Genomic DNA, 12,895 nt, shown 5'->3' with positions numbered 1-12,895 from the left:
CGTGTGCGTTGGCGCGGCGGATCCTGCGACTGCAAAAAAAGGTTTATTTCAGACCAATCAATCTATACAGTAAAGTTCATTCTCCTCCTTGAGTTAAACATCCTCGGTCCTCAAAGCTGAGGGCCGTGACCTCGCTGAATTCGGTCTGAATTCCTATTCCTTTTGTTGGCTCAGCAAGGATTACAGTGGAGGTAGGTAGGTACTAGGTTTAATCCGAAATTTTTCTCGAACCGCTGAATTCACTTGTGTGATTTACCAATTAGTTGATTACCTAGGTTACTAAATAATGACTAAGCATAGTCTCTGCACCACTATGAACGGTTACGAGTATGTGTTTGAGCCAGTGAGTGAAGTCCGGCATCGCGAAGAAGTTCCGAAAAACCGGCCAACAGCGTGTCGGACACGCCCATAATAGGGTTCCGTAGCCATTACGAAAAAAATAAGTAATATTTTTCTAAGGATTTCGTATTTTATACGGAATCTTTCAAGTTTAGGTCTATTTTATACCTTAGGCTGCTATTTACTCTTAAACTACTAATAATTCTCAAGCAAACTTGGCCGTTATAGTTTTCCTTGTAAGTTTGATAGATGATGAGAGCTATTGATCCTGAATTTTTTCAAATTTTTCCACCCACCGGTTTAGATTTTAGAGGGGGGGGGGGCGCTCGATTTTAATGGCAGTTTAATATTTCGCAAAAAAACAATGAATCAAAAAATCGTCTTAGCAAACCCCTTATGGTTTTAAAAGACCTATCCAACGATACCCCACACTATAGGGTTGGATGAGAAAAAAATCACCCCCACTACGTCTATGGGAGGTACCCTAAAAAAATTTTTTTTTTGTTTTTTATTTTACCGTTTTGTCGGCATAGTTTACATATTTATATCCGTGCAAAATTACAGCTTTCTAGCATTGATAGTCACTGAGGAAAGCCGCGGACGGACGGACAGACATACAGACATGGCGAAACTATAAGGGTTCCGTTTTTGCCGTTTTGGCTCCGGAACCCTAAAAAACGCCAGCAGTGAATGGTTTAATACAAAAAGCATCTGGTATTTGGGGGCCGTGCTGGAAAAATGCTCATCTGCGGTCGGCCTGACAGCGAGCAAGCGACCGCGGCATAAAAGTTCTACGTCACCGTGGAGAGGTCGGCGAAAAAAGGTAGCGAGACGTCGTCAACCTTTTATTCTAATGAGAGAGTTATGCTCGGAGTTTATTTGCGCGATAGAATCCGAAATACAGAAATTCGCCGAAGAACTAAAGTCACCGACATAGCTCGAAGAAATGCAAGTTAAAGTGGCATTGGGTGGGTGGGTATTATCTAACGCGCTGACGTTCGCGATGGCATTCAACATCTCTTTCTACCCTCGTCTTATAGCGTGTGACAGCAAGTAGTGAAAACGACTGATTCCAAGAGAGGGTGATTTTCCACCGGCGAGGCGAGACGAGAATTGATATTTCTATGCATTCTTGCGCGCCCGCCGCGAGCCGCTGCGGGCGCTCCATACAAATTTCAATTCTCGTTTAGGCTCGTCTCGTCTCATCTCGCCGGTGGAAAATCACCTTAAGGTTTCTTATAACCGTTGGGGGAAAAAAGTCCTCGAGTGGCGATCACGAACCAGAAGACGAAGCTTCGGCAGATCTCTCACTAGGTGGACTGATGATATCACGAGAATTCCGAGCAAGCGGTGGCTGATGGTAACTTTAAAAACTATGTAAAAAAAACTAGGCTACACTTAGGGCGGCCACATAGACTCGGGATTCCGTTTCCGTTTCGAATCGAAATTCCGAACGCAAAAAATCCATAGAAATCTATGGACCTACCACAGTGCCGGCTTTAGCACTTCCAGTACCCTGGGCGAGCTTTCCACGGCGCCCCCAACTTTTGGGAATTTTCTAGAAAGTAGACTAGGCTTCCGGTCTACCAGCCAGCTGATTACCAGTCTGGTCTTTTGGGATAGGCTTCGCTCAATGAGCGAGAGGATAAAAAGGGCGCCTAGCGCCTACAGGCGCCCCTTTAAGTCCAGCGCCCTGGGCGGTCGCCCCACCGCGCCCTACCCTGACGCCGCTACTGTGTATGTGGCGGTCCTATAACATCCCATTACCTACTTACAACGTGCAAGCCACGAACATTACCAGACAACCCGATGGAATCCGAGTTGATACGGGGCCACGCCACTGGTAGGTACCTATATATCTACTACGTAATACATATATCACTCGAACATATAATATACATGTTTTCAAAGCCAGTTTAACAACTCGAAAATGTAAATCAAGGAAGTACATGTACGTATTGTGCTTGCCGCTATTTGCTAGCCTACAATTTATAAGAAAAACGAAATAAAAGTTGAAAAAATGTTGGCGACGCCTAAAATATAATCGTGCAACATGCAAAACCGCTATAACGGTGGACTTATTATGAAGGTAAAGTTCAAGAAAAATTTGCCTACATGCAAACCATTACGAATCAACCAAGTCAACCGCAGTACACCGAGTTATCTAGGCGCAGTTCATTTTAATTTCAATAGTAATCAGTATACATATAAACTAAGAAAAACGTTTTTATGAAATCTGCCTGAAGCATCGAACCTTTTTCAAAGCGGTGATTTAAAAAATAGTACAATGTGATGTTATGACGTTATTTATGTGTTGATAGGACGCGTTATCTTATCATTTTTTTTACAGCATTTTAATTAAATTATCCTCTAAATTGTGAGTGAAGATGTCTTTCCTAACGGAATATTTCGATGAATACCGCGACAAGCCTATCAGGAAAACTATGATGTAAGTAGTTACTTCAGTTAAAATCAGTGCTAAACAGATGTTATGATTGGTTCTTAGATTTAATTCATAGCTGTTAAAAGTCAACCTAAAGCTCCCAATCCGCACTAGAATCACGAGGGAACTACGGCCCTATCTCTATCAGTCTGAGAGAAGGCCTGTGCCCTGGAGCAAGACGTTAGACCGAGACGGAAAGTCAACACTAACGTCCCAAACGAAATACGTGTTGCTGATAGTTCTAGTTCTTTCGCTATGGGCAGTAATATGCTAATATATCTTCGTTTCTCCAACTAATGAACGTGATAATATCTTATACCGATAAATAAAATAAAGCATACCATGTATAACGGACTGACTGATTGACAGAAAGAACGAGCAACCTAAACCACGGGTCTTATTGGGTCCATTTATTTGAATGGGTAACGAATTCAATAACTTGTTCCAAGGTGCCGTCCCGAGCTCAGGTGGGCAAAGCTTGAGGGGAAATGGATGGATCCCAAGCATGGCACCGAAGACGTAAGTCGAAATTAATTTTTGGTTAAATCTTTATACACCGTCATTGATACCTAAATGGTAGCAGCAAATTATTATGCTAATGGATACTTATTAAAATAAGATTATTAAGAAGGTAGTGATTGATGCAGGTTACAAAACTTTGGAATTAATTATATTTTAATATAATAGTAATTAGAATCTTTGGAATGTGTTTGGTCAATTTTGCACAGCTCCCTTTAACTATTTATTTATTAATCCCCATTTATCTTCTGTATTAAACAGCGACGTAAACTTACCTACCTATTTCAAAGCGTCCTCGTCGTGTTGCGTTGAATAGTAAACTTTGGTCTGAAATCTATTTTTCCCACATGCCACAGAGAGTGTGGACCGAGGAGGAGATCGAGGCGTTCATAAAGAAGACCATGAAGAGTTTGCGCGGACAATCCACCTACTACAACGAATACTGCGGCGATCTTGATCCCAGTATGATTTTTTATAAGTAACATAACCTGTGAATAAAATTAACAATTTTATTGTCGTAGATACTTTATAATCCGCAAGATACAGCTATCTCGCAAAGCTTTGCAGGTGGTAGGACCTTGTGTGTAGGACCAAGGTCCGCCCGGATTGCTACCACCATCTTGCTCGCTAATCCTGCCGTGAAGCAGCAGTGCTTGCACTGTTGTGTTTCGTCGTGGAGAGTAAGACAGCCGGTGAAACTACTGGCACTTGTGGTATCCCATCTTATTCCTCTAGGTTGGCAACGCAACTGCAATCCCCCTGGTGTTGCAGGTGTCTATGGGCGGTGGTGATCTTTTACCATCAGGAGGCCCACTTGCTCGTTTGCATCCAGTCGAATAAAAAAAATAGTAAACTGAAAGCTAGGTACAAGCTCCAGGGACCGCCGGGTTTTTTAGATGGCAAGAGTCTGGCGCTCTCTGGGCCCTTCCTTCCCAGTCAGTCGTCCATAATGGATTTTTCCCGACTGAACCTCCCCATCTCTTGCTTTATAGGATATATAATAGAAAGTAAAAAAAAGCAAGGACGTGGCTAAGTGTCTTTGGCCCTTAAGGCGACTCAATCCCCAGAAAAAAAAGCTTAGGTAGTTACAAATACCTAAGATAAGTCCAAGTCGAATAAACATACCTATTCACATTCGCATTTATTATTATATTATAAATTACTTAGGATTTATTATTGCAAAAAAATGTTTCTTAGGGTCAGGTTGTGGGTCGTTATCGGTTCGCCATTGAAAATATTTGGAAAAAGCTGTCTTATTGGATCCGATCATCTATTTTATCAAAAGCTTAAAACAACGCGCTAACAAATCAAACCTTATCTTCAGTATTTAAGACCCGTCCGTTCGTCCCGCGGCCCAAGAAGAAGCCCCCCTGTAAGGAGGACAAGCCGACGGAGGAGGTGTGGAAGCCGCCGCCCGCTGCCAAGCTGGCGATGAAAGACACGGAGCTCATGAAAGTGGCCGGCGACCTTTACGAACGGGACATGGACAAGCCCACGCTGGAACCCCTCAAGACACATTTTAGGAGTTAGTGTGCTCTTGTCACTTGTAAGCGCAAATCACACGCATCAGCGGGTCGGGAGCGGGCCTACTCCGAAATTCGAAAATCGAAGTTCATGTCGTAGCGTCCCTCTCACTCTTGTTTTAAAGTGTGTGTCAGAAGGATGGAACGACACGAACTTTGATTTTCGAATTTCGCACTAGCCCCGCAGGAGTGCAGCGGGCCCATTTACGTGGCTGTAATATGAGTATCACACCACAGCTCCGCATCATCCGCCCCCGCCTGCCTTATTGTATCGTATGCATTCAGGTTGAGAAATTGAAAAATTTCGGTAGCGTGACGTGGAATAAGCTGTTTTCCTATTTAAGGATTAGTTGGCGCTTAGAGACGCTATAATTTTTTCTCACGTTGTTGTTGTTGTGGCAAAGGTCTGCCCCCAACGTTTGAGAATTAGCCAGCAGACCGACCTAAACAAACTAGACTCCTGGGCGAATCAAAATAAGGGACGAGTAGAATCGTAGAGAAATAGGATCTGCAGGGTTCCTAGATACGAAATGCTGTTCGATATAAGAAGAGAAAATACTGTAAGTATTTGACAACTCCTGATTTTGCCATATCTTAATATTATTATGAAAATATAGATATACAGATAGTGTTTAGCGAAGAGAAAATTTAAATCGGTTGAAAATTGGATTTATAGTGATTTTTTGAAAAATCAATATACCTGTCTCTTTCTCAAACACTTTTCTCTATGCAGCAAGTATGACGGTACTGGCGTGTGACGTCACATGCCAGTATGTCTTTCTCTGACTAATCTTGAATTTCAAACCTTTATTATTTGTAAAGGTAGCTTAAAAATTGTTTTTCTATTCGATAACAGGCATTGTGTAGTTTTAATTTATAAAACATACTTATACAAAATAATCAAATACCGTATTGCATGCGGAAAGTACGCTTGTTAGATAGCCCGTAACATCAAACGAATATAACTCCTGCAGGAATAATGTATTGGGATTAATTGTGTAAGTATTGCACTTGTTAAAGTTTAGCATAAAATCTCCCCGTCACGCGTACCTACTTATAAGACATAACGTTTATTATAAACATGTCAACGTATTCATATTATGTTTCAATTTGTTATGCCGCCCTGTTGGACGCGAGAGGTGAGTGATAGCCCTTCATGATGGCAGGCGCATCATCGCCACAATCAAATGAAAATAAACAATATTCTGAATCACTTAGTATAAATCAATCGCACGAGATTTCAATTTCATGATCATATAAACAAATAATTGTGCATCGACTGGTTATTAATATCTATAAAGAAGATTAAAGCTGTTTGAGATTTATTGATTTCTTGTCGCTTTGTCATGTTACTTCGATCTCGTTTATTTTTGATACTCGTTATGTTGATTTCTATTTACGCATTCAATGCCTTGTACGTACGTACCTATGTATTTTGCTGACTATCACCCATAAGAGTTTATAAGTACGTTACTGTATTTAGTAAAGTTATGTAATCTCAGCGTTCAAAGTACCTACCAGCACAGAATAAATAATGACAGTGTACTTATAGTCAAGTGCTCGAAGTAATTAATAACTGTTGAATTAATGTTTATTTATTATTGGTGACGTCCAATCGGCACCTACCGTTAACTTTATGTTTACAAGAACAGTTGCGATTTGTTTTTATATTGTACGCTTTTATTTTCTTTCTCCAGTTTACGGCTACGTTCGCCCTTGTCTCTGGAAGACCGGCTTAACTGAATACCAGGGCAGCATAGCACAGTTAGCGTACGAGCTGATCCGGGATGACCGTATACCGCGCTACCACACCCACAATGGCTGCCGGCCCAGGTGGGGTCTGCCGCCGGAAGGTACCAGGCAACCAGAACTCGATGGAGCACCCTTCGACGGAGAACGACTGTATTAAATCAAATTTTTCTACTCCTATACTGTAATCTGTGATTTACTTAATCACGAACAGTAATATAACAGCATACATAAAAAGATTCTGGAAAAGTCTATATTGTCTATTCCCCATAACAGCACTGTATCGTAATGTTGCTAAAACGATACTGCAAACTGCAACCACTTACTTTTTTTTTCTTAATTCGTACGTTCGGACAGGCTAAGGTGCAGCCAGTTACATATTTTATATGGTTTTTATACAGAATAAAAACTTTCCGAACATAATCCATAGCCTGCCAACGCTGCCAACATTAGTAACGCGTATTTTTAACATCGTCCCAGGCAAGTAAACGTGAATCAAAAACAAAATTTAACTTAGACAAATTTTGATATTTTCAAATTTGTCACTTGTTTATTGTTGTTTACCTTCTCTTTGCGTTTGCCATACTTTTTACTAAAGTATGAAAACGTTTAAAGTTTACTATTTCTCTAATTTTGTATTGTAATTTATAAGTATCCAGTCGAAGAAAAAGTATTGTATGCAACGTTGTATAAGTAAGTCAAAAAAAGCTCGTGGCGTCTTTTTCTTACGATGTTCGCTAAAGCTCACATCGTAACTCACGCCACTCACCTTTTTTGAACCCTGTTATACAACTGTTGCATAAAATACTATTTCACTTCTCATGCTAGTAAAGTTCGTGTTTATGCTGTATCTAGGCGACATACTCGTAAAATGACTTTTTATGCTCTAGTCTAGTGCATAAAATAAAATCTTTGTCTAACACCAAGTTTCTATTTATTTTTAAAAATTTTAATTTATATAAAACTAAAAATCAATCAAAATAAATGAATTAAATTTAAGAAATGGAATAATATAATAATGCATAAAAAATAAAAGGTACATAGAAAGTGAATAATTGTTTCCACTGTTGCTATTTCATTTCCTGGCAATCTAAGTGAAAAGCAGTGTAAAACTCGAGTATTAAACCCATTTTCCCCTCGACGTGTCTATCCACCTACGTGGCTATATGAACGTCTTCGGTAAAATGGCTCGTTTTATGCTCTTGTTGTACAATCTACTATTTATAATCAGTTTAATATTTCCTACCCCATAACCATGTTTGTTTAAGCGGAAATTACACTTTGTTGTTCGCCTAATGCGGTCGCCGAACTTGTTTCAAACTACTCCGGCGATCGACCGTCGCATTTACATTAGTCTGTCCGTCTACTGCGGCGGCCATATTAAGGCGGTGGTAGCTGTTGCTCGCCTAATGCGGCCGACTACCGTGTTCTTTACACTTTTGCGGTCGCCACATGCAGCATGCGGCGAACAACAAAGTGTAATTTTCGCTTTACGTTTCACGCTGTAATAAATATTTTCAAAACATTTAGTTTTGCTTGAAAATAAATGAGCTGAAGACGAACAGCTATTTTAGTTCCGTCTAGGTCTAGGCTAGATTTTTAAAAGCATGTTTACATAACAGCGAGGCGCAGAGTGAAGAAGTCAAGGCATTTACTAAATGCGGTTCCGTGAACTTCATATAACATTGGCTAGCAGGTATTATCATGGTCGTACCCAGGTTCTGGGCCGGGGGGCAATAGTTATTTGTGCAACAAGAGAGCAAAGTTGTTTTTTGTTGCAAGTGTTGATTTTGAATCCCGAGTAAGCGAAGGATTCTATAATTGAATCACGAGCGTTAGCGAGTGATTCTAGGTTAGAATCCTGAGATCAGCAAGGGATTGAAATACACGAGATGCAAAAAAACTTTGGTCTCGTGTGACACATACAATTTTTCACCTCAGCAGCGAGAACATAATTTAAATGTAACATAAGAATAAAACCACATATACCTACCTGTTTACAAAACAAACACATTTTTTTAAAATAGAATCCGATTATTATCAAATATAATAATTACATTTAAAACCATAAAAAAAGTCCAGTAGCTACAATACAAATCGCATACTCATAACATGCAATCTTAACTTCTTGTACTAATGTCACACTTATTTTTTAATAGGTACTGCAAAAAGCCTCATCTCGGGGTAATTGAAAAGGTTGAACAATTAAACCTTTAAATATGATTTTTATTAAGATTTCTATTACATAAATATAAATAGATTTGTTAAAAAATCATTCAATTTAACAAATAATAATTATACTGTAGAGGCAGTATACGGAATTCTTTTATAAAAAAAAAACAAGAGAAGCGGCTTTCGTGCAACGAGGTTGCATACTTTATTAAAAGATCGGGAAAATTTACATTTTGGAAATATTTCGATATATTTTTAATACCAAAAATTTAATTTAAGTTTGTAATCAACAAATTTGACCCTATCTCTTGCTTTTTTCGAGTTGAAGTGAAATGACAGATCAAAGTAAAGCTCAAATATTTGGAATTCAGTGAGTAGACCCAACACTGTACTCAGCATTTAAAAAAAATAATTAAAAAGTTACTTTGTCTCACGGAGTGAGCAAAATGCGATTTTGCACACTGATTTCTCATAGCAAAACCTGCCTGTTTGAGGTGCTGAGGTGAAAATCAAATTTTATAATAGGGCGCTGGGTTATTTCAGTATTGCGCTCAGCCGAGCTCTCATATAAATTCTTACTCCAAATAGACTTTATTTTTACTATTTGTGTATCTTATAAACAGTGAAAAAAATAAGTAAGAAACCCTAATCTACTAGGTGCACAGAAGTGGTGAGAGAGTCGGCAGCAATTTGTGCGTCGGACGCGATCTGCTAGGAACCAGATCGCGTCGACAGACATGCCGTTTACAGAACCAAATGATCTTTCCGCCCGTTCATTGATATATCTTTTTATAGAACAGACTTCATAATACTTGGGCTATCGGAGAGTTTGTGCGGAAGTTTTACGTATTTCCTAATTTTATGGGTAAAGATTTATCGATCCGGAAACGAGCGTAGACTGATCAAGGTTTGTGACGCGTCGTCACATCATCTGTGTACTAAGTAGGTATAGTTATAAGATTAGAGAATTAGTTTCAGTATTCAAGCAAGATGCGATAGTATTTTGTTGAAGATCAAAATTTGGGAGCCTATAATCAGTAGGTATATAAGAATAAAGTTTTTTCTATCCTTCTATCTATCCTAATCATTAATTAGAATAGAGAAATCGTGTAGGTATACTTCGGTTTTTTTAGAAACAGAAATTACACAATCTTTTCCTCTTTTTAATAAAAACGCTTCTCAAAACAATACTTTTGGTAGTGTACATATTTAAATCATAACAATAATAGAATGACTGCCACATCGTAATTTAATTGTTACTTGCTGTTGCGTGATATTTTATAACTTCGGCCATGGGGTAGACCAAGAGGAGCGGTGGCTCGAGGCTCCAGATGGCAAGGGGCGTTTTCCAGGTTCCAGTGCAAAATAAAAAAATTATGCCGCCTTTTCAGAGGAGCGGAGGCAGTGTAGACATTCTCGCTCTACCTTGATCAAGGTTGAGAACCGGCGCTGTATTTTTTTAGTACTAGTGGCTGCCCGCAACTACGTCTGCGAAGAATTCGTTTATCGCACGCCCGCGACAACTATAGGTACCATTATCCGAAATGAAAATGATCCTATGTCCTTCCCAGGGTATCAAACTATCTCCGTAGCCGTACCCTAGTTTCACGCGACTTCCAACATCTGTTGGAAACATTTGTCAACTAGAATAAAAATTCTAAAGAACATTTACTCGTATAATTTAGGGGTGTTCAGTCTTACTTAATCATTTGCTACAATGTTCGAGATTAATTTTAAGACACCCTGTAGCTTCGTCATGTCCGCCTGTCTATCTGTCTGTCTCCGTCCGTAGCTTATAGACATACTATGATAGCAAGCTGCAATGTTGCAGAGTATAATAATATTATCAGAGAGACGTAGGTTTGACAAGTTAGTATGACTCGGTCAAAATTGAATGAAGAATATTTGCCGCATATGATGTAACGGTTTTAACACACCTATTAAGATTCACACGAGCCCACAGAGACCGCAATTGACAAAGACCCATACCATAAGCCTTCTGATGAGGAGCACCACCCAGTATTAACCCTTAATAAGGCCCCACTTATTGGAGCATACTACCACAGAATCCAAAGCAGCTATCGAATACATACCTGACAAAGTATATTTTTAATTACAATGGAAATTGTGACGTATTATGAAATTAATAAGGTTCAGTTTCCAACTCAATGCAAGTGGTCGCTAAAACGCCTCTACCTTATGAAGGGTTAAAACTACAGTGACCAGAGGCCTATTGCCTAACGTTTCTGACGTTCACGATCGCAATTAAATGACAGTTGTTATATGCGAAGTCTGTAATTTGATTGCAATCGCGTTCGCGAGCGTCAGAAACGTTATAGGCAATACGGCCTCTAGAGGTCATCGCATTAGGAAACACAATAGTTTTGACCACTTCTTTCTGTCACACGATATAAGATGTGGGTAGAAAGAGACGGTGAATGCGATAGCGAGCGCTAACCGTTAAGCCCCATTTTGACCATTCAAGAACTTGCATACAAGTTGCATGACATCGAAGCCGAGTTTAGATTTGCAAGAAAAATCGTGCAAGTTGCATTACATTGCGGCGCTCGATTGACCACTAAAAACTCGTTGGCTTTACGGCCTCACAATGTAATGCAACTTGCACGATTTTTCTTGCAAGTGTATACTTGGCTTTAAACAATACGGCCAATTCCATTAAGTTCACAAAATGAGTAAGGCTGTCCCTCTTTTGTCCCTGACAAAGGGCGTCGCAAGCGCTGGCGGCGCGCCAACGCATTGTCGGCCATATTGTCTTGTTTGGGTTAACTCAGACGCTTCCTTTTGCTAACGTCTTGCTGCAAGGTCAGGACATTAAATGGGACTAAAGTGGACTATAATTTACGATGTTTAGTTTCGTCTTTACAATAAGAAAGTTAATATTCAATGCCGTGCGTGTTCAAAGGATTTAAATTTAAACAATGGTCAGGTGGTGGGAGATCCTGATCATGAAGCAGGCGCCCCGGGTTCGATCCCCGGTCGAAGCAAATGTTTGTATGAAAAGTACGTTATGTGTGTTTTCGAATTTTAGATGTTGTGTTAATATGTACTTGTACTAACTGTTATATGTATCTCAGTCAATATATAAAAACATACATAGTTATCCGTTCCTTTATACCGATAGTTTAGGACTAGGTCAATTTGTAATTAATTAAGCGTACTTACTTATATGTATTTTTTTGAATTAACCTTTTATCCTACCTATAGAAAAAGATTACAATAAAACTTAGCTAATATTATATGTCATAAGTTACCATAAAACTTAGTTAATATAATGTATTTTAAACATTATTTTTAAATGTTATAAGTTCATAACTAAAAAAATACGTAATCATCACGTTCGTCCTAGATATACTTATTTATGTACAGTGTAGTGTATATTTCGTAGCACACGCTCCATGCTGTGCTACGCCCCGTAGCTCGTAGCTCCGCTGACAACCTTTCAGGCTTGAACTCAAAGTAAATATCTGCTTCCATTACCCGGACAATCGGGTTCTCCGTTCGTACGGTCGCCTGCCACAATATCAATATCAATCATATCAATATATCTGCTGCAATATCTGCCACAGCGGAGCGCGTAAAAATATCTGACAGATCCGGCCCTAGAAATAGTCGTATTAGATATTTATGCACACTTTGTTGTGTCAGACATTTATGCTGGTGATAGGCAGTTTTTCCTACAAAGCGGAAAAACTTGGTGTAAAAAAGGTGTTAATAGTTATGTGTAAAACTTTAGTTCTTTTCCATCCCTTTTCTACTCTCTATTGATTGATTGATTGATTAATACTTTATTTTCACCATAACACACAAAATACAATATCAAACTATACATAGGTAGGTATTAACAAAGTTAAGATTAACCTAATAGAGATAGCTAATCTGAAAAACAAAAAAAAATAAAACAAACATCTTAAACTATGTGCATTAGTGGATACCATGTGCTATGGGAAAAAAGGCTCTCTACGAGTCTTCTTATTGGTATGCGCTTGAGATGCAAGCATGACGCCGCTGTCACACTTGTGTCACGAAAGCTGTTTTCCCTGTCGTCGTATGATGTCATTTTGTTTGCAAGTCATAAGTGTGGAAATAAAAGTGACCGCGTTCGGAGTACAGCCCATCAGATAGCGACTTA

General features: G+C 39.2%; 1 protein-coding gene across 1 annotated transcript; it reads left to right on the top strand.

Moving 5' to 3' along the window:
• Positions 1-2,478: 2,478 nt before the first annotated feature.
• Positions 2,479-7,834, top strand: LOC141435481 (uncharacterized). The gene is made up of 6 exons (XM_074098173.1): positions 2,479-2,606; positions 2,690-2,788; positions 3,232-3,301; positions 3,658-3,763; positions 4,626-4,826; positions 6,522-7,834. Exons 2-6 carry the CDS (start codon positions 2,727-2,729, stop codon positions 6,731-6,733), a joined length of 651 nt encoding a protein of 216 aa, XP_073954274.1. The 5' UTR covers positions 2,479-2,606; positions 2,690-2,726; the 3' UTR covers positions 6,734-7,834.
• Positions 7,835-12,895: the final 5,061 nt, after the last annotated feature.

This window comes from Choristoneura fumiferana, chromosome 15, assembly GCF_025370935.1.
Source record: "Choristoneura fumiferana chromosome 15, NRCan_CFum_1, whole genome shotgun sequence".
NCBI classification, from domain to species: Eukaryota; Metazoa; Arthropoda; class Insecta; order Lepidoptera; family Tortricidae; genus Choristoneura; species Choristoneura fumiferana.
The sequence above is the reverse complement of the archived record's forward strand: the minus strand, read 5'-3'. Positions and strand labels throughout refer to the sequence as shown.

Coding starts and splice junctions, on each gene's coding strand:
- LOC141435481 (XM_074098173.1), top strand. CDS start 2,727: ATGTCTTTCCTAACGGAATATTTCGATGAATACCGCGACAAGCCTATC. Junction 3,764..4,625: donor CTGCGGCGATCTTGATCCCA/GTATGATTTTTT, acceptor CCTTATCTTCAG/TATTTAAGACCCGTCCGTTC. Junction 4,827..6,521: donor CCTCAAGACACATTTTAGGA/GTTAGTGTGCTC, acceptor TTCTTTCTCCAG/TTTACGGCTACGTTCGCCCT.